Source organism: Coturnix japonica, chromosome 5 (genome assembly GCF_054131305.1).
Source record: "Coturnix japonica strain WE chromosome 5, WE-NBRP24, whole genome shotgun sequence".
NCBI classification, from domain to species: Eukaryota; Metazoa; Chordata; class Aves; order Galliformes; family Phasianidae; genus Coturnix; species Coturnix japonica.
Window position 1 is genome coordinate 24,514,814 of NC_140667.1, and position 25,012 is coordinate 24,539,825.

General features: G+C 42.4%; 2 protein-coding genes across 7 annotated transcripts in view; one reads left to right on the plus strand and one right to left on the minus strand.

Moving 5' to 3' along the window:
* The window catches only part of ITPKA (inositol-trisphosphate 3-kinase A), a 35,734-nt gene extending 24,132 nt beyond the window's left edge, over positions 1-11,602 (plus strand). For 4 of the 6 annotated variants that reach the window (XM_015864256.3, XM_085550278.1, XM_085550280.1 and 1 more), the window contains exons 4-7: positions 1,289-1,493; positions 5,093-5,194; positions 6,317-6,388; positions 7,261-11,602. In XM_015864256.3, the coding sequence (XP_015719742.1) occupies positions 1,289-1,493; positions 5,093-5,194; positions 6,317-6,388; positions 7,261-7,464 (583 nt within the window). In that variant the 3' untranslated portion in view covers positions 7,465-11,602. Of the gene's footprint in view, positions 1-1,288; positions 1,494-2,912; positions 3,057-5,092; positions 5,195-6,316; positions 6,396-7,260 lie in introns of those variants that run through there. The other 2 variants (XM_015864257.3, XM_085550277.1) reach the window with 2 other exon arrangements.
* A 436-nt stretch (positions 11,603-12,038) lies between these two features.
* LTK (leukocyte receptor tyrosine kinase) overlaps positions 12,039-25,012 on the minus strand; it is an 80,061-nt gene continuing 67,087 nt past the window's right edge. The window contains exons 24-29 of the mRNA XM_015864253.3: positions 23,501-23,598; positions 21,039-21,131; positions 20,334-20,435; positions 18,354-18,488; positions 17,941-18,031; positions 12,039-17,233 (exon numbers count right to left, since the gene is read on the minus strand). Coding sequence (XP_015719739.2) covers positions 16,460-17,233; positions 17,941-18,031; positions 18,354-18,488; positions 20,334-20,435; positions 21,039-21,131; positions 23,501-23,598 — 1,293 coding nt within the window. The 3' untranslated portion in view covers positions 12,039-16,459. The remainder of the gene's footprint in view (positions 17,234-17,940; positions 18,032-18,353; positions 18,489-20,333; positions 20,436-21,038; positions 21,132-23,500; positions 23,599-25,012) is intronic.

Sequence of the window (25,012 nt, forward strand, 5' to 3'; positions counted from 1 at the left end):
CATTTAATCTTTGCCTATGCACTGATTAAAAAAAAACCAAAACCCTATGAAGTGTAAAATTCCCATCTCCAAGCTTGAATGACTGAGTACCAATTCAAAAGTCCATTTCTAAAGCTTGAATGAGTCTTCAGTGATACAGATCTTCTCTGTGGAGAAGTGTTGACTTTCTGCCCAGGACCGACTTTTCCCCACTCTGACATCTGTGTGATGTTATCACCTTGTTCTTCAGATTCTCACTTTCTTTTCTTTTTCTGTTTTCCTTGACTTGTGTATGATTTAGGAGAAAACCTCAAATAAGTTATCTAAGTGTAACAAATAGATACAGAACCTGTTGAAGGCCTCAAGTAACAATACAGAGAGGCAGAAACTGTTATAGTAATCTTTTTGGTGCCAACTCAGATGCTTGGTTATGTGACCAATGAAATATGCAGATAGAGAATCTTAAGTGAACTATCTGCTAAATCAGAGTAGAAATTTGTTGCTCTGATATGGTCAGAACAAAGCAAAGAAGGATTGGCAGTAATACGTGTGTTCATAGTAGTTGACACTCAGGTAATGAGTGACAGCATCTCTTAAACAATAGTCTAGCTTATTTTACAGTGTGATTAAGAATGTACACTCCAGGATCCTGACACAGTGCAAGCTTGTGTAGAGGGACAAGTTTTAGGGTCCAGTGGAATGCAGAGAACATGGGATAGCACCTTTTTAGTGGCTCCCAAGAGTGAGTGATAAAAGCGTAGAAGTGTTGTCTTGCCTTTCTTAGTTACTTCTTCTGGCTTGGAGCTACAGTTCCTCAGATAATGTGCTCTAGCTCATTACTATTTGAAGAACGTTTATATCTTTTACTCTAGAAAACATTACGTAAAACCTTATTTGCTTTTTGAGGCCTGTAAAAATGCATAAGTGAAGTTTTTCTCAAGAGAGAGTAGCCAGTAAGACTTCAGCAGGCCCTTTTGATTTCATTACAAGTGATCTCTCTTAACTGTCCTCTGAAAATACAGTTGTATGTCATGGCAGAACAGGAATTCAGCTTTCTCGTATTCTTGTAAGCAAAACATAAGAATAACATGTAATTGTAAGGTAAAGGTATGGTCAGAACAAGAAGTGAACAAGATAAATCTTGATTCATGCTGTAGTTCACTAAATAAGCATATGTGGTCATTAGTTCATGCTTTGCTTTTGCCACATGCAAAACTGAGGTAATGATAATGCTTTCCAGGCCAACCGAAACTGTAAAAATAGAGTTGGGAAATCCTTGCAGCTTTGTTGGGATGTGATGTCTTTGCAGGACATACCTGGAAGAAGAGCTGACAAAAGCCCGTGAGAAACCAAAGCTGCGTAAAGACATGTACAAGAAAATGATTGAAGTGGATCCTCTTGCTCCCACAGCTGAAGAGAATGCTCAGCATGCTGTCACCAAGCCCCGATACATGCAGTGGAGGGAAACAATCAGCTCTAGTGCCAACCTGGGCTTTAGGATTGAAGGGATTAAGGTAATAGCTCTGCTACTGACTGTTCAATTTAGACTGAACTTTGATTTGTTAATTAATCAAATTAACCAGGTTTTCTAATGGATTATGTGAAAATGCATTAATTATATCCATGGAGTTCAATGTATTGTTGCTTTAAAGCATAAGTTGCAATTATAACAGTTGGGTCAAGTAAGTTAAGCACCAGATGTATAGCAGCCATGCTTGTTTCAACCACAGGGGTGTTGCAAGAGGGAGCCAAGCAGGTACACAGCAGAGATACAATGAAAATGTAAGGAGGAATTAAGAACTGATGAAATAGCTGCCTCTCCCCAGCACTTTATTTATTTATTAATTTATACACAATTATATTCTATTTAAATCACAGAAAAGAGTTTTTGTTCCAGTTATGCTTATTTGCAAAGCAAGTTAAAAGCATTAGAATCATAGAGTCACCAAGGCTGGAAAAGACTTCTAAGATCATCCAGTCCAACCATGTACCTATCACCAGTATTTCCCACTAAACTGCATCCCTCAGTACAACATCTACATGTTACTTGAACATCTCCAGGGTCAGTGACTCCAGCACCTCCCTGGTCAGCCCGTTCCACTGCCTGACCGCTCTTTTGGAAAAGTAGTATTTCCAAATGTCCGACCTGAATCTCCCCTGATGCAACTTGAGGCCCAGGGAGACCTTATAATGACATTCCAGTACCTAAAGGGGGACACAGGAAAGTTGGGGAGGGACCTTTTATAAGGGCATGTAGTAACAGAATGAGGGGAAATGGCTTTAAACTGGAAAAGGGTAGATTTACACTAGGTAGGAAGACATTAGGAAGAAATTCTTTATTGTGAATATGGTGAGACACTGTAACAGGTTGTCCAGTGAGGCTGTGGATGTCTCCTCCCTGGAAGCATTCAAAGCCAGGCTGGATGGGGCTTTGAGCAACCTGGTCTAGAGGGAGGTGTCCCTGCCTACAGCAGGGGGTTTGGAATGAGATGGTCTATAATTCCAAACCGTTCTATAATTCTAACACTGGCTCTGTCACAGGTAGCTTTAAATTAGTTTGCTTGGGTGTTGATAATTGTGTACCTGTAGCAACATAGCGCTTGGTGAGGGCAGCTCAAACACCCTGCACCCTGCATGTGTACTTGCTAGCTGAAGCCTGTGATGAGGGGCATGAAGAGATTAGCAGGCTTAGTTACCCTCTGTGATTTCAGGATGTTCATCAGAGCACGGCTGTGCCTTTTGTCAGCATATACATTTAACTTAAGTATATTTTAATGCTTTCAATTATTACTTGGATTTTGCATCTGTTTCATAGTTCTAGCACATAGGGAAAAGAAAGGAATGAAAGAGTGTGACTCACATGAACAGAGGCTCTTTAACCATTCCAGTCTTCTCCACTTCTACGTGTTGTCTTTTCCTTTCCTTATTCACAGATCCTCCTGCTGTGCCACAGGAACTAGTCCTTCCAGCTCATGCTGTGCTTGGCCCCCTGTATGCTCTGCCACCCACTCCTGGCTGTTAGACACAGGCATCCTCATGCAGGAACTGTCTGGGTGGTAGATGGTCTGGCTCTAATCCTGCCAGCATACTTTCTGTCTTACCTTTCAGCTGTATAATGATGTTATCCAAGTTACCTGTTTCATTCCTATGCCACTTTTAAGTCCATGAATGCTCTCTCTAATGGAATCAGAAACCCAGATGATCTCGAGACTTTTTGTGTATGTTCTTAGGAATATCTTTGGTCAGTGTAGAAGACTTACAGATGTGTGTTGAGTCCTGAAGAGTGACTGAGCTAGGGGAGCATAGGGGAGCTCCAGTAACCTCCTGGCTTGTTCTTTGTGATTTGGCTGGTTGTCAGAAGTGGGAAGGAGCAGTATGTCACACAGACTGTGTGATATTTCCCTCTGTTGAGACAGTGCTGTAGCTGTGCAAAAAAGGACACAAATCATCCTTTTTTTAAGCACAAGAAATGCCATGTAGTACTCCAGTGCATTTCCTGTTCTTTGGTCTTTCTGTGCTGTTATCGGGGATGTAGGTAGGCATTATTCTTCTGGTTTTTATGCGGAAAAAGGGTTGGCAGAAGTTTTTCAAGCCATGCAGCTAGTCAGTATTCCCCAGTCTGCTTCACTGTAGCTGAACTGTAAGTCCCATTCTGTATATTTTTAGGGGAGCAATGCCATGCTTCACAAATCCCCATTTTGAGAGGAAAGCCCGTGAGGATCATTAGTGATGTCAGCATGTTATTGATGGGGGAAAAAGAGGTGTTTTTTTTTTCCCTTGGGTATCCTGATAAGTCCAGGAATTAGGTTAGCAGATGTGTTAGGCTTGGGCATTCAAACATTCCTGCTTTTTGGCTGCTGGAGTAAGGAGCAGAAATAAAGAAAATGAATTAATAGAAGCTCTTTTGCTAAGGGGCTCACTGCAAATGGGATTCAGACCCCCTCCCAAAGGGACTGTATGAAGTCATGGCTTGCAAATGTCATCTCTTCAAGCTAAGCTAATAGTTTTGCAGTTATGTATGGGGCTGAGAATCAGGGCTTCTCATTTCCTGTTCTGTCAGTGAATCTCACTGTGGTTTCAGAAGTTACTTTCCTTTGGTACCATTCTTTTAGCAGTCCTTTGGGATAGCTTACAGCAGAAAAAGACAGGCAGCAGTTATGTTTCCCGTCAAACACTGTGAAGGAATAAAATCATTAGAGTATTTCTATATAACAAGGATGCAAGCCACTAGTATGTCCAGATTTAAAGTAAAGAAAAAAGAGAAAACAGCAGCTCTTGCAGACTTTGTTGTGGGATTTAGGGCATGGGGAGAGATTATTTCTAAATTAACTGTACTCCAGAGAAGAGAGAGAAATTTGGAGTTCATTCTGATGTCTTCTACCTGCCATTGTGTTTTATCATACCTCAGATCAGATGGCTCCTCACTGTCACTGCCTACCTGCTGCTTCTTTTACATAACTTACACATCTCCGCAGGCTGACGTACTGCACTGGTATCTGGCGTGTGGCCTTGAAATAAAGTTCTGTTTCTTCTCCTAAAATGTCTGGTTGGTGAGAGGTTCTTCACCATGGCTTTGCTGTTCAGTTACTTTGCTACACTTGTTTTGTTTCCTCAATGAAAAACAAAGCCAACAAAAAACTAAACAGGAAAAAAAAAAAAAAAAAAAAAAAAGAAGAAGAAAAACTGGTAGAATTGGGTTTGAAACCATCCCCTACCATCCCCTTCTGCCCCTCCCTGTCACGGTTTGGCTGTGTCAGGCTTGTTAAGAAGACAACCAAAGAGGTCACTGTGGTTTGCCCCATTGAACCTTTGTGCTGCTACTACTGAGATGTGAGGAAAACCCTTCTGCAGGCTGGTAGTACCACGAGGTTTGGGGTTGTTTGTTTTGTTTTGCTTTTTAACTACACTCGACAGGATATGAAGTGCCATTTCAAGTTATCCTATCAGCTTTTGTTTATTTTCCACCTCTTGCTTAAAAAGAGGTTTATCTCCTCTCTTCCTGTTTGACTACTTACTTTCATCTGGTTAGTGAGAGCTGAGCTGAGTGATGGTGGTTCAAGGGCATTGGCTGATGAGAGGAGTGATGTGTGGCATAAATTGTGTTTTTGTGCAGAAAGCAGATGGAACGTGCAACACAAACTTCAAAACTACGAAGACACAGGAGCAAGTGCTCCAGGTTTTTGTGGAATTTATCGAGGGCAACACAATTATTTTGGTAAGTCTGATCTCTTAATGTTCACTGATCTTTGACCCGTTCAACTGACTTGAGGGCCACACTTCTTCTGGAAGAAGAATCACAGAATCACAGATTCTGGTACAAGAATTAAAAAAGGATTAAACTGCTGAGGAAGAACAGGATTGGGCTTCCAGTCCCACTGAGTAGATGGACTGGACATGAAGACTCATTGGGCAGTGAGTAGTGGTTGGCTGAGACCTCTTGTGGCAGCTCTTGCCATGAGTTCCTCAGGTTTCTCATGCTGTCCAAAAATCAAACTTGTGACTTGCCACCAGTCTCCGCCGTACATGTAAGATGTATCAGAAGGATGGTGATTTATAAGCAAGGGTTGTGTTGGCAGAAAGCTTGTGATGTGAGAATTTCTTCTAGAGAGAAGAAAAACGGAGCATGTGAACAGGAAGTGAGATTGGTGGCTGACTGCCTGTGTGTGAGACTTGCCTCAGAGAGCAATTCCTGTATGCCACTTCATGGGTTTCAGAGGAAACGCAGCAGGCATGTGGTAGATGTCATAACGTGTCTCTCTTGTCTTCAGAACTTCAAAAGCTGCCACAGCGTATTGCTGCAATGTAGAAGCCATTATGAGGAAAGAGTAGCCACCCAGGAGCAGTGTGCTTGGTAAAACGGAGCAGCATTAAAATGCATACTAGAGCTTTATGTGTGGATGTTCCTCCCCTTATATATTTTCTGCCCCTATATGTTTGGATATATATTCTTTGACTCTCTAATACCAGCTCATTCTCACACTGTGGTGAACAGAGACTCTTCATTGCTTGAAACTTCTATCTTCATTGGAAAAAAATATTTTAAAGATGGAAAAATAAAAGAAGCATTTAGTATTTGGCTGCAGAGAAGACTGTGTTGTTGCATCCAAAGCAAGGCAGATAAGCATGCTTGGCTTAATGCATGTAGGAGAGGAAATCTGTTCTATTCTTTTGCAGCTGAAGCCTGTTGAAGTGTATTTTCAGATTGACTTTCAAATGACAGCTCTGTTTTGAAGGACTCATAGTCTAAAATTAACTCTTTGTTATATTGGTTCCTGTAAGCAAAATATCTTCGTTCATTCTCTGCCTGTTTCTTTTTTTTTCTGTTGTCACCCTCCAGAAAAAATACCTCAAGCGTCTGCAGGAAATTCATATCATTCTTGAATCCTCAGACTTCTTCAAGCGACATGAGGTGAGCAGTGAGTGTAATGAGTGTAATGCTGTGTGAAGGGGTAGTGCTGCTGCTTTTGGTCATTTGCATGTTCTTCAGAATTGCCTACTCTATTATTAGAAGGGAGTTTATGGTAGAAGGAATCTAACATGTTTACAGTACAGGTAACTCAAAGCCTTCATCATGAAGATACAGGGATAATAGATCTTGAAGAATAATGAATCCTCTCATCTTTTTAACATACCAGCACTTGGAGCTCTGGGCCACTGTTGAGAATAGTTTAGTAGTACCAGTTTTGTGTCATTTTCTCTAATCTCGGCGTATTGCAGAGGTAAATGTGGCTTGCATTTGGTGCGGTAGAATCAAGTTGTGTTTGGACGATCGAGTCTTTATCAGAATACTGGGTTTGCATTGCATCTGTATTACTCTGCTCTATACTTTTTCCTTCTGTACTTTGCTGTAGAGTGGGCATCATTGGCATTTTATGTTCTGCTTATTACAGCTCAAGATTTTGAGGTCAGACATTTTATTACGCCTTGCTGATTTCCACTTGTCACTGGAGGCAGTTTTGTTGATCATAGGTTATGTTCTTTATTTGAATATAGTTACTGGCATTTGCTCAATTGCTCGAATTGAGACCAGCTGCCAAGTGGGCTGGTGAACTGCTTTTCTTCCCTCTGTCTGCTGGGTCCCTGTTCTCCACTCCCTGCCCATTTATATGTTACTGATTGATTTTGTTACATAAACGATGCATCCAAATTGTAAATATGCAAGCAGGGTGGCCCTATAGACTGTTGGGTCTCAGGTGAGAAGGCAGTTGCTTTAGTGGGAGGCATAAGTGATAGAGGAAACCTAAAGATACGTTTCTAACATCATCTCCATCTGCTTTCCAGGTCGTTGGAAGTTCACTACTTTTTGTACATGATGGCAATGGGAATGCCAACGTGTGGCTGATTGATTTTGGGAAGACCACCCTTCTCCCTGATGGGCAGACACTGGATCATAGGATCCCCTGGCAAGAAGGCAACAGGGAGGATGGGTACTTGTTGGGACTGGACAATTTGATTCGCATCTTGGAAAGCATCACGGAAAGATGAGTTGAAAGTGGCACAAAACTTACAGGGCTGCTTTGTAACTAACTTTCTTCTCTGCTGAGATCACTCAGAAGGAAACTGCTTTAACTAGCTCCCTTCAGACTCCTGAGGTCATCACAGTGCAGAGGGAAATGCATCCAGAACCCAGCAGCTAGTTTTTGAAATGACTTTGCACCAGCCCTCTGTGAACTAAACAACTAACTCCAGATTGGTCTGTATTGCACCAACCTAATGTAAGACTGGTCCTCAGAGAATCAAGATCTCCATACTCAGGAATCACACCAGCATGAGTCAAGAGGTCTGTATGGTAAACCAGAAAGACTGTGATTTCTGGTAAACTGATGGGTTTATCTCTCAGTAATCCAGAGCAAGTGCTTGGGAATTCAAGGGGGGAGTAACAACTTTTCAGGGAACTGGATAGTTTTGAAACCAGCAGGAGTGTTTTTTTTCCTTTCGCCCTTATTCCAAGTCTTCTTGCTCCTGTGTATATTATAGGTTGGACTAACAACAGCTGCTGCCTTATGTTATAGGTGTACTCAAGGTGGAAATTGCTGATAATCAGAAGAATCCTGGAGCAAAGTGAGACAGCAGTTTGTAGTGGCTGTATGTGGTAACTGTTGTTGATTAGTCCTCCTCATCCCCACCCTAGCCTCAATTCACTTCTGTCCAAGTGCAGCCTCTGCTTTTTTATGTAGCCTCTCAGGAGATTACAGATAGCCCAGGGAGCGAGTAGCAGCCTGTTGTATCCAGAAACATTTGACTTTCAGACTAGGTGGGCTGTTGGAAAAGTGCCTGGCTTGGCAGGTTTGGCCTCTTGCAGCTCAACTACAGCTGTGAAAATCAGTGATAACACTCTAGCACTCAGACTGGGGAACTAAGGGGTTTTTCAAGGCATGCTCATTTTTAACATAAAACCGCTGTACACATGCACATAGATGCACACACTAGCAGCCAGTAACCAATGTGATCTTTTAAAGATCATAGTTTGACTATCTTCTGATGCACGTGAAAGAGGTGATTTCTTGGCCATGCTCCTGTTTCCTAGTACACTGCTGCCACTTAAGTGTGTAGACTTCTTATATAAGTACTTTTATATACGAGTGTATAGAGCAGAAATCAGGAGGGACAAGTTTTTGCATTCACAGCATTACACTAATGATAATTCCTAGATGTTCCTCCTCCAATATATCAGCTGTTAACTCAGGGCAGTTTGGGGGGAGGGAATGTCAATATATCACATCCCTTAGTCCCTGTCTGGAATCACAGGACCACTTGTGGTTGACTCTCTTCTGCTGTGGCCGAGGGACAGCCACAAAAAAACTCACAGTGATTCACAGTATTTAGGTTAAAATGAGGAAGACTGAAGTGATAATTCTTGTAATGGCTTCACGTACCATTTCTGTTGGTTGCCTCTTGTCACTTTATCAGTTCTATAAATATAACAAGATGTAATGACTTATCAGTATTCACCTGTTCACTTACATTCCAGGCTTTAATATAAATATATGTTGATGCAGTTTCCAAAATAAGGACAAGGCTTAGATTAGTGTTTGATTAATTCACTCCTAACATCATGAGCTGGTAATGCACATCAATCAGTGATGGCTGTCTCTTGCAAGTGTCCTCTGCTCAGAAGAGATTCCAAGAACTCTGGGATGGATGAAGGTAACTTGGTGCTCGGGGGAGCAGCTTTTTCAAGAGTAACTAACTGTGACCATGAGCAAAAGTCCCATAGAGTGTAGCCCTGGAATGAAATGCATCTGTAACATTTGTAATTTGAATCAAAGGGAAATCAGAGAGTTACTTTTGATTACAGACTCATGTTCTACGAGATCAGATTCAAGAACTTATTCTTCACCTCTACACAAAACAGCAGTATTAAAAATGCAATTATGCCCTAAAGGTTAGAGGACATAGAATGGGTATCCTGTGGGATATAATGAGGTGCGGGGACATTTCCTTGTCAAACAGGTTGTTTGAAGCTGTTAATTATTTTTGCAGTTCATTGCAAATTCAGACTTCTTCTGTGGCCTTCTTGAGTCCTTCTCAATTCATTTCCATGATAGTGTGCAAATGAATTCTCCACTGTTTTTTTTTTCTTTTTCTTTTCCAGAGTTTTTTTTAGCTATTTCAAAGAGTTTACACTTAGTTTGTTTTTTAAGTTGAGGTGAGCTTCAGTATTGAGCATGCATGTTGTATTTTAGATGTCTCCTAACTTTGGGATTGCTGTGAGATAACAAATTAATCTGCGTTGATTTTCATACTATTAATTAAGAAAAAAGTCCTCCTTTTTTGCAGCCAACAGGTAAACTACGTGCTAGCAGTGCTTAAGGAGGAAAAAGGAGTAAATAAATCTCACAGGAGGGACCTTTAATAACGCGGCCTTTTCTGTAAGACTGCAGTTTCAGGGGTTTGGAAAAAAAAAACAAAAAAACAGACAGAACTGGAAAAGGTTAAATAAAGGATAAAGTATAATGAGACAGTGAGGGTGATACAATTAATGAGTGGTTTGCCTAATTAACTTTCATTAATTCTTTATTCTGTTAACACATGAGAACCTTTTGCACCAGTGCAAGTTATTTTCTGGATGGGGGGTGGGATTTAGAGGGTAAAAGTTAGCTGATACTCCAGTGTCACTTGAGAATGTGTCATGGACTTTTAGAATTGATGTCTTGTTTTAAAGTAGAAGCAACGTGGTAGTGGTAGCTTCAAAAACCTGACTGCTGCTGGCACCTCTGAGGGTGGTTTGTAGAACCTGGACTTGGAGATAACAAGGGAACCTCTTCAGAACTGTGCAGTAGGTGAGAAGATGGAAAAGGGGAGGGGAGAAAGAGAACCTCAGCTATAGCAGTCCTTGTTCTGGAAATTCATTCTAGATGTTAAATAGATGCTAAATAGTTCTAACAAGTTTGATTTGAAATGAAGTTTTGGCTTATCAAAGGGCTAGAAAGGAAGAAACCACAATCTAATATTCTGCTGCTGTTACAGGAAAGGTGCAAAGGAAAGGAGCTTTTCTTTAGCAAATGGCAAGTGTAGGACTACAGATGTGAGGACTGGAGCTCTCAGGGGATGGAGGCTGTGAGATCATGAGCAAATGATTGCAGGGTAAGTTAAGTTAGATAACCTTGCTTGATTCACATCAGAAGTCCCTGAGTGCCTCTTTGTGTACATTCACGTGCTGCTGTGAGGAAGCTGTATAGTTTTGTTTTGCTATGGAGTAACTTGCCTTGAACAAGCTTACATTTGTATGAGATCAACATGCACAGGCATTTGCCATCTAAGAGCTGATGCATGGCAACCTAGGCACATGTAAGTTCAGAACACAGTTCTTTAAATGCTTCCACTGGGATAGTGCCTCACTCTGGAGACGCTGAAATCACGTGTTTCCACATGGGAACATACACTTGTCCATGCTCAGAGCAGCAAACCTTTGGTTTATGCACTAAGGTCACTGAGCTCTCTAGTTAGATGCAGCAGAGTTCAGTTCTGTAGCTGCATGCATCTAGTAGAAGGACTTTTCTTCCCCAGCTTTGATAGCAACTTGCGTTTTGCCCTTGGGCAGCTCTCCTTGGCCTGTTTTGTTCCTGTTTCACCGATGGTAATAGTACCTCCTTATCTCATAGAATGGTATGAGGCTGTACTTCATTTTTGCCTGCAAGATGCTGTGAGGTTCTTTGGTGGAAGGTGCAATATAAAAAGAAGTACACAAAGAAGTACATTGGAAAAGTTTAAAAATGATAGGTGTTAAGGTTCCCCATGGATATACATTGGGATTAAGTTTAACCAAAGTGGTGCAAATTAAATGCCTCTGTATTTTGCACGTGGAGTATTCACTGACCATCTGATTCTGATTCTGTTCGGATGATTGGGAAAGATTTCAGTGGGATTTGGACTAAACCCTGGAGTATCTCACAGGGCTTTTGCTTCCTTTTTTTTTGTTTGTTTGTTTTTGTTTTTAATTGGTGTCATTATTTTTTATTATTCTGACAGTACTGAGATCAAATGGCCTGTATCATCAACAGTGCTTCTGTTCTGAACACTACAATGCAATGCTGACTGTGGTCACTTTTGACTGTATTGGCTGAGTGTTTGTTACTCTTAAGTGTGTATGCTAATAAATACATGAGACTGAAGGAAAAAAGGGCATCCATGGTGATTTGGTCACACAAGAATAATATTTTCTTAAAGAACTTCGCTATGCAAGGGACAAAACCTCGTTATTTTAGTGTTTCTTGTGGCTTTAGGCTCTAATATCCACTATTTCCTGAAATAAAACTGGTTCTAAGACACCTGGAAGCTGACATTGCAGCTTCGTTCCCAACACCATGCAAAGTCTGATGGCTTTCTTAGAGGTAGGTTCTGTCTCAAAAATCCATTTCTTACAGCATATTACAAAAACAATGCATTAAGGCACAGAGCAGTTAACTGTTTGCACAGGGCTGTCTTTCGTGGCAGCAGGGGATAAACAGTGCTCTGTTCCTGGAGTCAGTCCTCCACAACTGGCAACGTTTCTCAGCGAGGCAGTGTCCTCTTAACCTGTGTGCAAACTGTATTTAACACAGAGGGAAACAAGCAGCCAGCATTAGTGTCTTTATTTTGTGTTGCAAATATAAAGTATACATTTGTCCAATTTGAAATTGCATAGAAGCGGGCTTGTCATCTACTTATGCACAGTAGTCACCCAATAACGTAAGTTGACAAGAAGTGCTGCCTTGTTCAGAGGTAACAAATCAAAACTGGTTCAATTAAATGAAGGTGTCATGTGATGAGACAAGCAGATGTTAAGTGATGTCATGCCTAAAGTCTCTGCATCACATTGGAAAGGGTTGGCAGCTAGGAGCAGGAAGAGCAAGGCCACAGCTGCAGGAAAAAACTTCTCTGGCATAGCGCTGCTGCTCAACGGTTTGAAGAAGAGTTATCCACGGCTCACACTGCTGCAGAGATGCACGTACTTCGGGGAAAGCCATATTCCCAGCAGTAGAGTTCTGTTTCAGGTAAGGAGTGGGAGGGTATTGGAGGTGGAATAAGTTATACTTGCAAAAGCCCGTATCTGTGTAATTATATCTGTGAAGCTGTCTTGGTGTACACCAGCCCACTGGGAAGTAAGTGGAGAACTTACCTGGGGGAAAGGGTTGATGTAAGTGGAAACCTTAAATCTGTGCAGTTAAAAATCGTCTGTTTAAAGGGAAAATGAAGATGCAAAACACTTGAAGTAGAGGAGAGAAAAGATAACAGGAATATAAGGGGAAATGGTTTTAAGTTAAAAGAGGGAAGATTTAGGTTGGATGTTAGGGGGAAGTTCTTTACTAGGAGAGTGGTTAGGTCCTGGAACAGGCTGCCCAGGGAGGTTGTGGATGCCCCGTCCTTGGAGGTGTTCAAGACCAGGTTGGACGGGGCCCTGGGCAACCTGACCTAGTAAAGGTGTATGTTTGGTGGCCCTGCCAGGCAGGGGGGTTGGAACTACATGATCCTTGAGGTCCCTTCCAACTCGGGTCATTCTGTGATTCTGTGATCAACGAATGTGAAAAGAAAAAAAAAAGATTGAAACGTACATTATTTCATCTTTTGTTATTACTGTCCACTCTTTTAAAATGTAGGTGTGAGGCTGCATGAAGGAGCATAAAGTACTAATGCCAAATCCAGAGGAAAAAAACCCATCTCTATATACACACAACTAAATGGAGGTGGTAGCCTTTGTTAAAATGTAGGCACCCAATGGGAAGAACAATTTATAGTATCCCTATACAGGGCTGATTCTTCACTGGGGAACTGTTGGAAGACATTCCAGATGGATTAAGTGACTAAATAATGCCAGTCTCCAGCTCAAGTCATTGATCTCATAGAGCAAAATAATTTCTTTGGGTTTTAGTTGCCCAGGTAATCTAATTTTGACAGTATGGGTTCAACTCATTCATTATGCATTACATGCATCACCTTAAAAGACAATTTCAAGTAAATGCTATTTTGAAATGGTATAATTTGGATACTCTGAAATCTGTGGTTGTATTAACAGGCTAAGGATTGTAGGAATTGGTGGTTGGTTGTAGCACTCATCATTTAGAGCTATTTTTCTTTTTCAGTAACCTGGTTTGGGCAGCATATTGCACCACAGCAGGAGCAGTATTAGCATTATTTCCTCCTGTGTCGTCATTTAAAGAAATCATTGCTGTGAGGTTTTTGAAAAGCATCTAAGAGATCAGATATGCACAGAAAAGCTATTACAGGCCAAAGATTGATGGCATCTGCGCTGACAAAAGTTTGCTTACCTTTATTTCCACTTGAGGTAAGAGCACATATAAAAAGCATGTTGCTAATGCAGATGCTTAAAGTTCTCATACAGTTCTTTTAGTGCCCACTTGGTCTGTACAGATCCACGTCCTGTCTTGTTAGGAGACACTGCACTGCATCTGACTGCGTACACCCTGAGCTATGTGCTGTTGTAAGCTAGAAAAGCGTATGTAGGAGACAATCACTACATGCTTATTCTACTCTTACTGTTGCCCTTGAATACCCTGCTGTTGGTCACTTGTAGAGATAAGACACCGGGCTGGATAGAGGTTTACTGTAGTTCAGTGGAGCTTCTTCCCTGTTCTTCCTGTATATATAAGTACATTCACTTAACTGTTTGTTGCAAACATCTGTGTCGTGCAAAGTGCTGGACTGATTATCATATTTGCATTGTGTGAATAAATTAAGAGAGAGCTGCATGCAAGACCAACTGTAGCACTGGTGAGTAATGGAACTTTGCACTCACTTTACTTTTCAATGCCTTACATATGTAGTTTTATCAGTATTTGCTTCTCCAAACTTAGGAATCAAGCTGAAGCAAATGCTGCGTATGTGGAAAAACAACAGAAGCTCAAAGTGAGCTCAGCAGGGATCCTTCTCACTGAAACGCTAGCATTATTGTATATAGGTGAGCTGCTGTTAATCCAGCTAGCCAAGATTAGATCTGTTTATTTTTGACAAGCAGGTTGCAGAGATGGGCTGCCTGCAACATAACCAGACATGTCAGCCTCTGCAAGGGGAAAGGATGAGTACCCTATATTTCCTGCTAACTGTACCTCATCTAACCTGGCTGTAGCAGTTCCTGGATATGAGGTAGGACAGGCAATGGGCTGAAAGCACGAATAATACTGTGCTGACCACCTGTAACTTCACAACATGGATTTGGAATTTTTTCTATGCTGTATAGCTTACTGCTGGAAGGATCATCATCACCAGTCAGATCTGGCAGTAACAGTATATAAAACTACTCATTCTGAAGCTTAAGGTCTAAGACTATAGAAAGCTGAGAACAAGTATGAAGCCAGATAAGCAAATAATTAAACCTGAACTGAAAAAACACTTCACTGACCAAGGATGGATTCAGACTCTTCACTCAGTGCTATTCTGTACCACATATCAGCAGTATCCAGTCCTCAATGACACAGAAGACATGAAGTTTGTCTTCAAAGCAACCTCTGTCCTGCTAACCCACATCTTTAGACTGTGTGTGTACAGCTAATCCCTACATGCATAGCTTGTACCAGGTCACCTCACCCCATGGAAGAGAACAAGATGGAGTTTACAGCCAACATCTTGGCATACAACTTGATTACATGTAAAGGCAGCATGAAGTTTGCTGTTGCAGGTTGGTTGTGCACAGAACAGGAGTGGGACAGGGACAAAATGCTTCTGAGACTGCTCAGGCTTAAACCAAAACATTTACTTTTCCAAGCTCCAGTCTTTAACCAGTAAACATCTGTTTAGACCCTAAATAACAGAAAAAAGCCTTAGAAATAATCTTTCTTCAAAAAAACAACTACCTTAACCAGCAACTCTGTATGCTTGAAAGGTTAAAGAGAATGACAATCCGCTCAGGTGTGTGAAGCCAAGTCAGTTTTAACTCTCTCCAGTGGCTGAGCTATTCTGCCTTGCTGTAGAAGGAGTGCTGTAAGGTGATGTCTGTACTGAGCAAATGGTCTTCACTCTGCTCCTTGCAATACTCAGTTTCTACTTCAAAGGAGTATATATGAAAATTGGAACCAGCTACAGCCTACCCAGTGCTACTGTTACCTTAGAACATCAGTAATGCTTATCAACATAGCAAAGGAAATCACTGCTGCGTATCAAAGTACTTACAAAAATGTAGTCCATCCCAAATAAAGTCCATTAAAAGATGACAGCAGTCCATTTCCCATCACACCATAGCAGCTTACTCCTTGGAAAGCCACCTGCCCCTTCCACACCAGGAGCTGTGAAGAACACGACACTATGAGGCAAGCAGCACATTTTCCTTGTTATTCAAAGAGATCCCATCAGCTCCACCAGCTATTTTTCTCAAAACACAAATTTGTTTTCCTCTTCATTGCTTGTTTTCAAAATGCTCAGAGGATCCTGGAATTTTTGTCATCCTTCTTGTTGTTTCCAATTTAAGCAGCAAATTCATGTTTTCCAAGGGATCTGCTATTAAACAGATGAAAAGATGGCTGCTGTTCATTTATTTTCCCATCACTATGTGAGCATCATTAGGCAAGTCATCAGGACAGTAAAAATCTCAAGGGAACACAGCAGGTCTTCACAAGTTCTTCACTGCTGGCACAGCATGCATTTTTGGTTTCTTAGGTCAGAAAGAAGAGCAACCTGTGTTGGTCATTATTTCCATCCAAACACTGTGGTTGGATAATAGGTCTGTTTCTTTTCACCTGAGCAGATTGGAAAGGAGGTCTTTTGTTAGGTATTGTATGCTGACTAGGAGCAGCAGTGCTGTTGTTCTCTACAACTAAGTTGGTCCATTGGAACACATTTGGTGAACAGAAGTAGAAATGCAACTGTCTGTAATGACTGGGGGATCTGGCAGGTAGAAGGAGGAAGCAGATCATTGCTGATGTTGAAACAAACATCACCCCTCTAAAGGAACTTACTTACATGGAGGAAGTAAGTGAAATAGGAAGCAGGTCAAGTCTGCCTTTCCAGAAACACTCACGTTCTCTGATCTTTGGATGAATCTTCTCTGTTACACTGGTGTAACACTCAGGTCATCTGACAAAGACAGACCAGAGTCCCTCTCTCTTGCTGCTTTCTCTGTTTTATAAAAAGGTTTCTCCTCTGTATGCAGACTGGAGCTCCTTAGCACAGCTGCTCTGACCCCTGTCAAAACTGATGGTGAGCGATCAGTGCCATAGCACAGATCATCATATGCATAATTTACATTACCACAGGGGAAGGTCTGAAGTTTCACCAGTTCGATCCCACCAATATCTAAGTGAGGGCAGTTGCTTCGACTTGGAGATGCTGGAGATGCCCGAGAACTGGGAGGAGAACTGCAATTTCCATCAAAGCCTGAGTCTTCTCGCTCCGGAGTTGCTTTCAGTTTGGAGGTGGGGCTTAAGTGACAGATGTTCTCTAGCACCCATGATCCATAGGTTGGATTCCAAAGGTTTTTAGTTTTATTCTTCAGTCTGTGGGTTGGTGGATTGCTGAATTCTAATTTCTGGTTCGGACTCTGGATCCAGGACGTGCTGTTGAAATCGCTGAGGCAGGGCAGGCTGGGCCCTCGAGCAGTCCGGTTGCTGAGGTTCTCCACCAGTAGCTCTTGTGGACATTGTACAAGTTTGTGCCCAGTATGGTGGGAATCCAGGGTTTTAGGTGTCATCTGAGGCGTAAGAGAAGGGCTCACCAACAGGGGCACTACCCCACTGGGAACACTTGGGCGCACAACCGTGTTTCCTTCATCCTCTGGTGTTGGGCTACACTCCACGGGCAGCTGCGTGTTGATCACATCAGGGTCCTAGAAGAAAGGATTGCACAGAAATGACACAGCCTGAGTGCCCCCAGGGTGACTGTCACACCTGCATTTTCAGAGGAAAAGCTATGAGAGCAAGAAAAGCTTTTGGCAGAGGCTGTCATTAGGTTTAGGCACCATTGCTGCACCTCGTACAAGGTGCCATAAGCCAGCTAGGTACTGCATACTGTTAGAACTTGTAAAAGTCCTCTCTCATTTATGCGCTTCCTTTGAACAGTTGCTGCGCTTTAATGAAATCAGCATCTGAGCTGGGGGTTGCCAGTATATAATTTGCCTCTCAGGCAGGTTGGTTCCATGCCTCTGACTGTAAAATTCTACCAGATGGTGAACTTGCTGTGCCATCTTCCCCCACAACCAATTCAGCCATGACTTTCAACCAGCACTAGGCAAGTGTGGACCTTGACAGACACTAAATACCTTTCTATCACAAAAAGAAGGACACTTTTCTACTGAACAAGCAGTGAACTGGAAGCAGCCACTTGCACAGGAACAGCATCATCTGACTGGCTGGGCTGAAGACAGGAGAGCTAAGGTAGGCAGATGAAAGCACAAATAAAAAGAACAGTTGAGCCATACCACCACTGGGAAGTACATCAGCCTGTGAGGAGCCTTAATCTTGTTTGCACTAATAGCGCATTTGGATGGCTGGCATTCTGGGGATTACTGTCCACATAGTTCCTGTGGGCCAATACCTGCGTGCAGTACTTGATCCTTTCCAGGATGGTGGAGAAGTTTGGCCGGTATTCTGGGCTGTGCTGCCAGCACTGCGTCATGATGCGGTACCTTAAAATGAAAGAGAATCCATTAAGAAAGATACTTGTGAAAGATGTGTTTCAATGTGATGTGAGCTTGTGTCCAGAAGAACTGTACTTGGTGAATGGCTCAAAGGGGTGGAGCAAATGTAGACGTTTCTGCATCCTTGGATCCCAATAGAAAGCAAATCCTGCAGTGGTCTAACTTAGGTGTGAGAGGCAGTGGCTCAAGAGATGTTCAGTAATACTGGGATAATATTTAGGACAATCACCTTTCCCCAGTGGAAGGTGTCTAGATGCTTTTGCCCAACCATTCTGATAACCACAGCTTGAGAGTGTGAGGAAATACTTACACAGGCCCTGGGCAGTTCTTTGGTGGGTCCATTCTTCCTCCACTGGTGACAAATTCCAGCACTTCCTGATTAGTTTTGCAGGGATAAGGCATGTAGCCTAGAGAGAAAATCTCCCAGAGAAGAACACCAAAGGACCTGTGTCAGAAACCAGATGACAGTGCTGATTAGGTTTCATTTGTGCTCCACAAACCTGGAACAAAGTTGGGTAGGGGAAAAAACAGCAGTGACCTTTTGAACCAACTACAGAAGTGTGTCATTAGCACGGCTGTGAGCTAACTTTGATTTAGAAAACAACAGCAACAAAACAATCAATGAAAACCCTTGTTTAGGCTCCCAAAGTAGCTTTGCAGATGCTTCAAAATATCTGAATAACTGAAAATGTTCTTTCTGCTGCATTTGTTATTTCTAGAACAGAAAATGCCAAAGCACCCTGTGCTATGCATGGTCTAACAGAAAACAAGAATTGTTACATTTGACTTGGAGATTCCTATCTTACTTTGACAGACTTGAGATGTTTGAGTCAGTGTTTGGTGAAAGGATGCTCAGGAATGAGCGTGTTCAAAGAAGGGCAACAAAGCTGGTGAGGGGTCTGGAGCACAGGCCTTATGAGGAGCAGCTGAGGGAGCTGGGATTGTTCAGTCTGGAGAAGAGGAGGCTCAGGGGAGACCTTATTGCTCTCTATAGCTACCTGAAGGGAGGTTGTTGTGAGCTGGGGGTTGGCCTCTTCTCTCATGTAACTGGTGATAGGACTAGAGAGAATGGCTTCAAGCTGTGCCAGGGGAGGTTCAGACTGGACGTTAGGAAATACTACTTCTCGTCAGGCAGTGGAATGGGCTGCCCAGGGAGGTGGTGGAGTCACCGACCCTGGAGGTGTTCAAGGAACAATTAGATGTTGTGTTGAGGGACATGGTTTAGTGAGAACTGTTGGTGATGGGTGGATGGTTGGACTGGCTGGTCTTGTAGGTCTTTTCCAACCTTGATGATTCTGTGAACATAACAAGTTAGAGACCTTCAGGGAAAGTGAAAAAGAAAACTTTGTTGCCTTAGTCATTATATGGTTGATCTTTTCTCTTTACATCTACAGGTCAGTTAGGCAGTGACACCAAGAACTAATTACAATATAGACCCAGGGAAATCAAGAGGGATCTGCAAAGGCTTCAGTAGGGTCAGAATTTTAAGAGTCACTATCTGATGCACAGGTGGATGAGATTTCCAGTACATACACATTATGTACAATAGCCTGTTACAGGAACTGTAGCACTTCCCTTCAAAATATTTACTACTGGCTGCTTACAGTTATGCTCTGATACACAATCCCCTGTCTTCTAGCATTAACAACTTCAGGAAACTGGGTCAGTGTAATATTTCAGTTTGCTTATTGAAGAGTACTGCATAGGAAGAGAGGAGTTCTTAAGCAACTGGAAGGCTTCCATTCCCCAGCACTTTTGCATGAATGTGTCATTGTTGAAGGGGTGCTTATTTTAAGGAAAAATCAGGCTACACGAAGAATCAGTATATAAATATTGTTTCCTCAGCAACAAGGAAGGGCTTCTTCTTAAATCTGCTGTCATTTTATATACAAAAGAAAGGGAAAAAAAGGATAGAATAGTAAACCTGAGCTGTACAGAGACAGTCGTTTACAACGTATGTGAGCAGGCCTTGTCACCAGTAAGTACTGTGGTAGATACTAAGAGCTGAAGGAAGGGTCTGCATTTTTGACTGAGATTTAGGATTCTAAATGGTCTTCTCTCTTCATTTCTTGATTACCCTTGTATGAGACTCTGCATTTATCTATGGCTATTTGTTCTGCCCTCCCCTCCATTTGCACTACATTTTTAAGTTTTCACTCAGTTTCTTACTCACACTTTGGACAGGGAAGTTTGATACCTTTAGGGCTTCCTGCTGAGTAGACTTTTTTCCCTGGAGCAGTAAATGAGGTTTATTAGTGAGTAGCAGAGGTTATTAATAGACATTTATTACCAGGTATCAGTTTTGGAGGTAAAGATGCCTTCTAGAAAAGCTTCTGGCGGCATCCACTTGACAGGAAGCATGGCTCTTCCTCCCTTGCGATAGTAACTTGCTCTGGGAAAGATTAAATATATGCAGAATGTCACACAGCCTCAAAGGGCTAAGATGCATAAAAGATCCAATCACCACAGCAACGGGAACTGGAGAGAATGCATGCAGTATTGGGGGCCAAATAAGAGAAAATCATCAATGTGAGTTGTACCATCTGAGCAGTATCTTATACCATGTTTGCAACTGAGATGGAAAATGGCAACGTTGGAGGTGCATAGCTAAAGAGATCAAATGTGCTAAGTTGTGCATGAGGCACTGATACAGAAAGTCATCTTGACCTCGTACATTTACAATTACAAATATTTTTTACATTTGATTTTATTTGTGGTCAACTAGCTAATAAATTTGCCTGAGTTCGGTTTACCATCCATATGTGTTGTAGTGTCCTCTAGGGCCCAGTCCAGAATGACACAATTTAAGTGTATCTGCTGCTAGGCATAGTTGTGTTAACTTACAGTCTGTTTACCCCAGTTAGTTAACTGGAAATCAGATTCAGAACTGTAAATATACAGTTCAGTTGCCTCAAATTAGATGAGGCTGTTCAAACCATTTAAATGGGTACAGATTACTGAGTAATTCATAGGACTTAAATGGCCTTTCACTTACCTGTAGATATCTCTGGCCATCCCAAAGTCACCAATTTTGGCTACTCGACCTGCTCCAGTGCAGGTCAAAAGGCAGTTCCTTGCAGCTATATCTCTTTAAATAAATCAAAAAAGGAAGAAATGAAAAAAAAAAAAAAAAGAAAGCACATGAGAGAAAACTTCTTCATTATGAACAGAACACTGGATCAGCTGCCCAGAGAGGCTGTGGAGTCTCCTCTGGATGCATTCAGAACCTGCCTGGATGATCCTGGGCGATGTGCTGTAGGTGACCCTGTTTGAAGCAGGAGGGTTGGACTACATGATCCCTTGTGGTCCCTTCCAACCTCAGCCACTTTGTGAATGTGTAATTCTGTCTAATTCTGAGCTCTTAACTAACTAACGGAATAAAGAAAGAATGTTACATCTGTCCCTGCAAGTCTTAGCTGAGTCATCTTAACACAAATGAGGATAACTTTAGTGAACACAAGAACTGTGCTAATTACACAGTCATTTTCATTAGCTGTAACTATTACACTGCATTTACATTTTCTACCATTTCTACTCAGTGTACTCTGAGCATTACCTGCTAACAGCTTTTACTAAAGCAGAAAACAGGGTCAGTCTCAGACAAGGTACAGATCCAACCTCTTCTGCTTCAGCCACATTAAGACACTATGTTTCTTTCTAAAAAACAAAAAACAACAACAAAAAAAAAGGTGTTTTTTCAAAGGTATCGTTAAAAATCACAGCTGTGTGGGGGTCCTGTTGACTGCCAAGAAAAAACAGAATCACAAGGCTGGAAATGACCTACAAGATCATCTAGTCCAACCATCCACCCATTACTGTAGCTACAGCAAGCCACTAAGGCATATCTCATAGCTCCTCATCCAGACACCTCTTGAACACTGCCAGGGATGGCGACTCCACCACCTCCCAGGGCAGGCACTCTAGCGCCTGACCACTCTCTCAGAGGAAAAGTTCCTTCTTATGTCCAGTCTAAACCTCCTCTGGTACAACTTGTGACCATTTCCTCAGGTCCTGTTTGTTACCTGGGAACAGAGGCCAAACCCCTCCTCATCATAACCTCCCTTTAGGAAGTTGTAGAGTGCAATGAGGTCTCCCCTGAGCCTCCTGATCTCCAAATGAGCTCCTTGAACAACTCAGGTGTTTCTTCCCACTGCCAGCCCTGAAAAATTCTCACAGGATTTGGGATCCTGCCATCACCTCTTCAGTTCCCCATCCAGACACAGCCCTTATACAATGCATTTTTCTTCACTTACAAGAATTACTAATTAGCACTTGTTCAGGGGTTCTAAATCTTTGTCTGCTAAGCCTCAAATTTACCATATTCTTAGGGCCACTTAAATTGAAATTTACCATACGCTTTTAGTCTATGTGGAAAAAGAACTGAGGCACGTGGAGAGGAAGAGACTTCACTTGAGGCCACATCCCAAGCCTGTGGCTGACATGGCAAAAGATTTTACATGCTGCTGTCACAGATGCTCTAATCATAGAGCCATAACATGTCCCCTATCTCAACCTCATGGCTTTTTGCTACTTGTTTCCCTCAGTCTCCCCAGTTTGAACACACCCTTGCCTAGCTCTGCTCCTCTGCCCAGTACAACATCACATTTAAGTACGTGTGTTTGTTGGGGGTGGGGGTAAATTGGCTGACAACTTGCATAACTTCATGCTGCACACAGGCTTGGAGCCTGTGTCACCCCCTGGAGCAAAGGACTCTCCTTTCCTTTACAGACACCCACTGAACTCAGCATGGAGTTCATACTTAGGAACAAATTCAGTTCATGCTGTGCCTGGGAACTTCATGAGCAGAAACAATTCTTAACCAGAAATAGAGGAGTCCAGCATTCAGCTGGCAATCTCAGAAGGCTCCCTTTAATAACCTGTACCTCCTTCTACAGTATTTCATTCACATTTGAAGCCTACCAACATTTTCTTGCTGAACAAAGGAGAAGAAAGAGTATTGAACAGACCGATGATGTTCTCCTCTGGATCACGCAGCAGCTCAGCTACTCGGGAGAAAGCCCTGAGTTCTGGTATTTTGCTTCCTATTAACCCTGCTCTACCCCACTGGAGACAGTGGCTGAAATACGGGCTGTCCTGTGCGATGGGACACGGGGATCGGAAAAGAGCGCGGACAGTTTACAAGCAAACACAGCGTGACACTACCATCTAGTGGACTACAGGGCTAACTTCAAATGTATCTGTCTACATTGTAATCACCTGGTGATTGAAAACGCTTGAAACCATTCACTGCAAACAGGCAGATTCCTTTCTCTTCAGCAGAGCCCACCTCCTGAGCAGAGGGATTAGCCTGCACCCCTGACCACCCGCCTGTGTCGGTAGAGGAAATCTCTGGCTGCCCTCTGGAGGCAGCTCCGTTTAATGCGCTGCAAATAGAGTCCGGGTGAGCTTAGCACGCTTTGAAGGAAACCCACGTCAGAAGGGACTGTTTCTCCTCACCTGTGTATGAAATGATTCTCCTCCAGATATTTACAGCCACAGGCGATATCCCTCGCTATGTTCAGCAGGTCCTGCATTGTGAGCGTGGATGGCTGGTTCTGGAAAAGGATGCACAGAAAGTGCTGAGGGCAGAACAATGGACAGAAGAGGCAGAGGGTAATTAGCAGCAGAAGGGAAAGGGTGAGGCATGCACCAGGTGGGGGAAAGGTTGTAACAGTCAGGAGCAGAGAGGGACACAAGCAGCTCAAAAGAAAAAGTTAGAAAAGGAGATAAATTTTATTTAAGCTATTTTCTTTTTTTTTTTCCCCCTGGAGATTTTAGTACTCCTGAGCACAGTGCTTGAATGTCAGTTGCTTAGTTGTGTCCTGACCTGAATAGCCTAGAAAAGGGGTGGGAGAAAACTGCTCCCTACCAGTACTGGACAAAGAACAGCAAAAACAAAAAAACAAACCATCCAAACCTTGCTTTTATAGAGTCAATCTATTAACCAAAGAGATTAGCAAATTAATTTAGAGAGAAGGGAAGAGCAAGGATGCATGAGTGTGCCTCTCTGCTCCAGTGCTCAGCATTCATCAACTCCTCTGTTCTTGTGGGAGGGCAGAGTGTGCAGAAGAGGGACGCTGTATCGCAGGGCTCTGGGACCAGCACTCGCCCAACACAGTCTGCATTTCCCTAAGAACAATAAGGAAATCTCTCTCCAGGAGCCCTGATTATTTTCATACAGTCATTTATGTTCCTGTAGGGAAATCTCCTTGGTGTTTCTCCAAGAACTTCGGTTTTGCTCTTGGGAACGGTGGGGAGAAATTACTACATTGCTCATCAAAAGCTCAAGAGATATCAAATAAATTGTTCTTTTCAATCTGCTTTTGTTCCTGGATGCTGTTATCTCTGTGGTTTCTCCCGTTCAAACCACACAGCGTACATTGCAGCCATTCAGCACTATTTTTATTGGCTAGGCAAGTTATTGTACAAAGCCCTTGGACACCTGCCAGGGAGAATTATTGTAGTTATAAAACAGGCATTTCTGGTGAAGAAATGAAGAGGGAATGAAGAAGATGACAGAGAATCACAGACTTGGAGACCTTATCTCTTTCACTGGGATCCCTCCGTCTGAGATGGGCGGGCATGTCCCTGCAGCCACAGAAGATGGGGCCAGTTGTTTTCAGCGAGGTGAGCAGGGACATTTCTTTGAGTACACTAAGGGGAAATCAGCTCTTGTATTTGCTGTCTACTGCCATTCCAGCTAACAGCGTGGCAGATTTGCTTACACATGATATTTTCAAAATAACCGTTCCTCACGTTACAACTAACTTGATTCACAAGGATTATATTTTTATTCTCTGTTTTCCACAGAATTTTTCTACTTGCAGAATTTGTAGCACTTCCACTCAAAATGGCACAATCAAAATTACAGACTCCTCCACGTGGGTGCTATTATACCACTCTAAGTGCCCCTAATTAGTATATTTACTGCTCTGTGAAGAAGGAATTAAGCTAGATCTTCTAAGAACA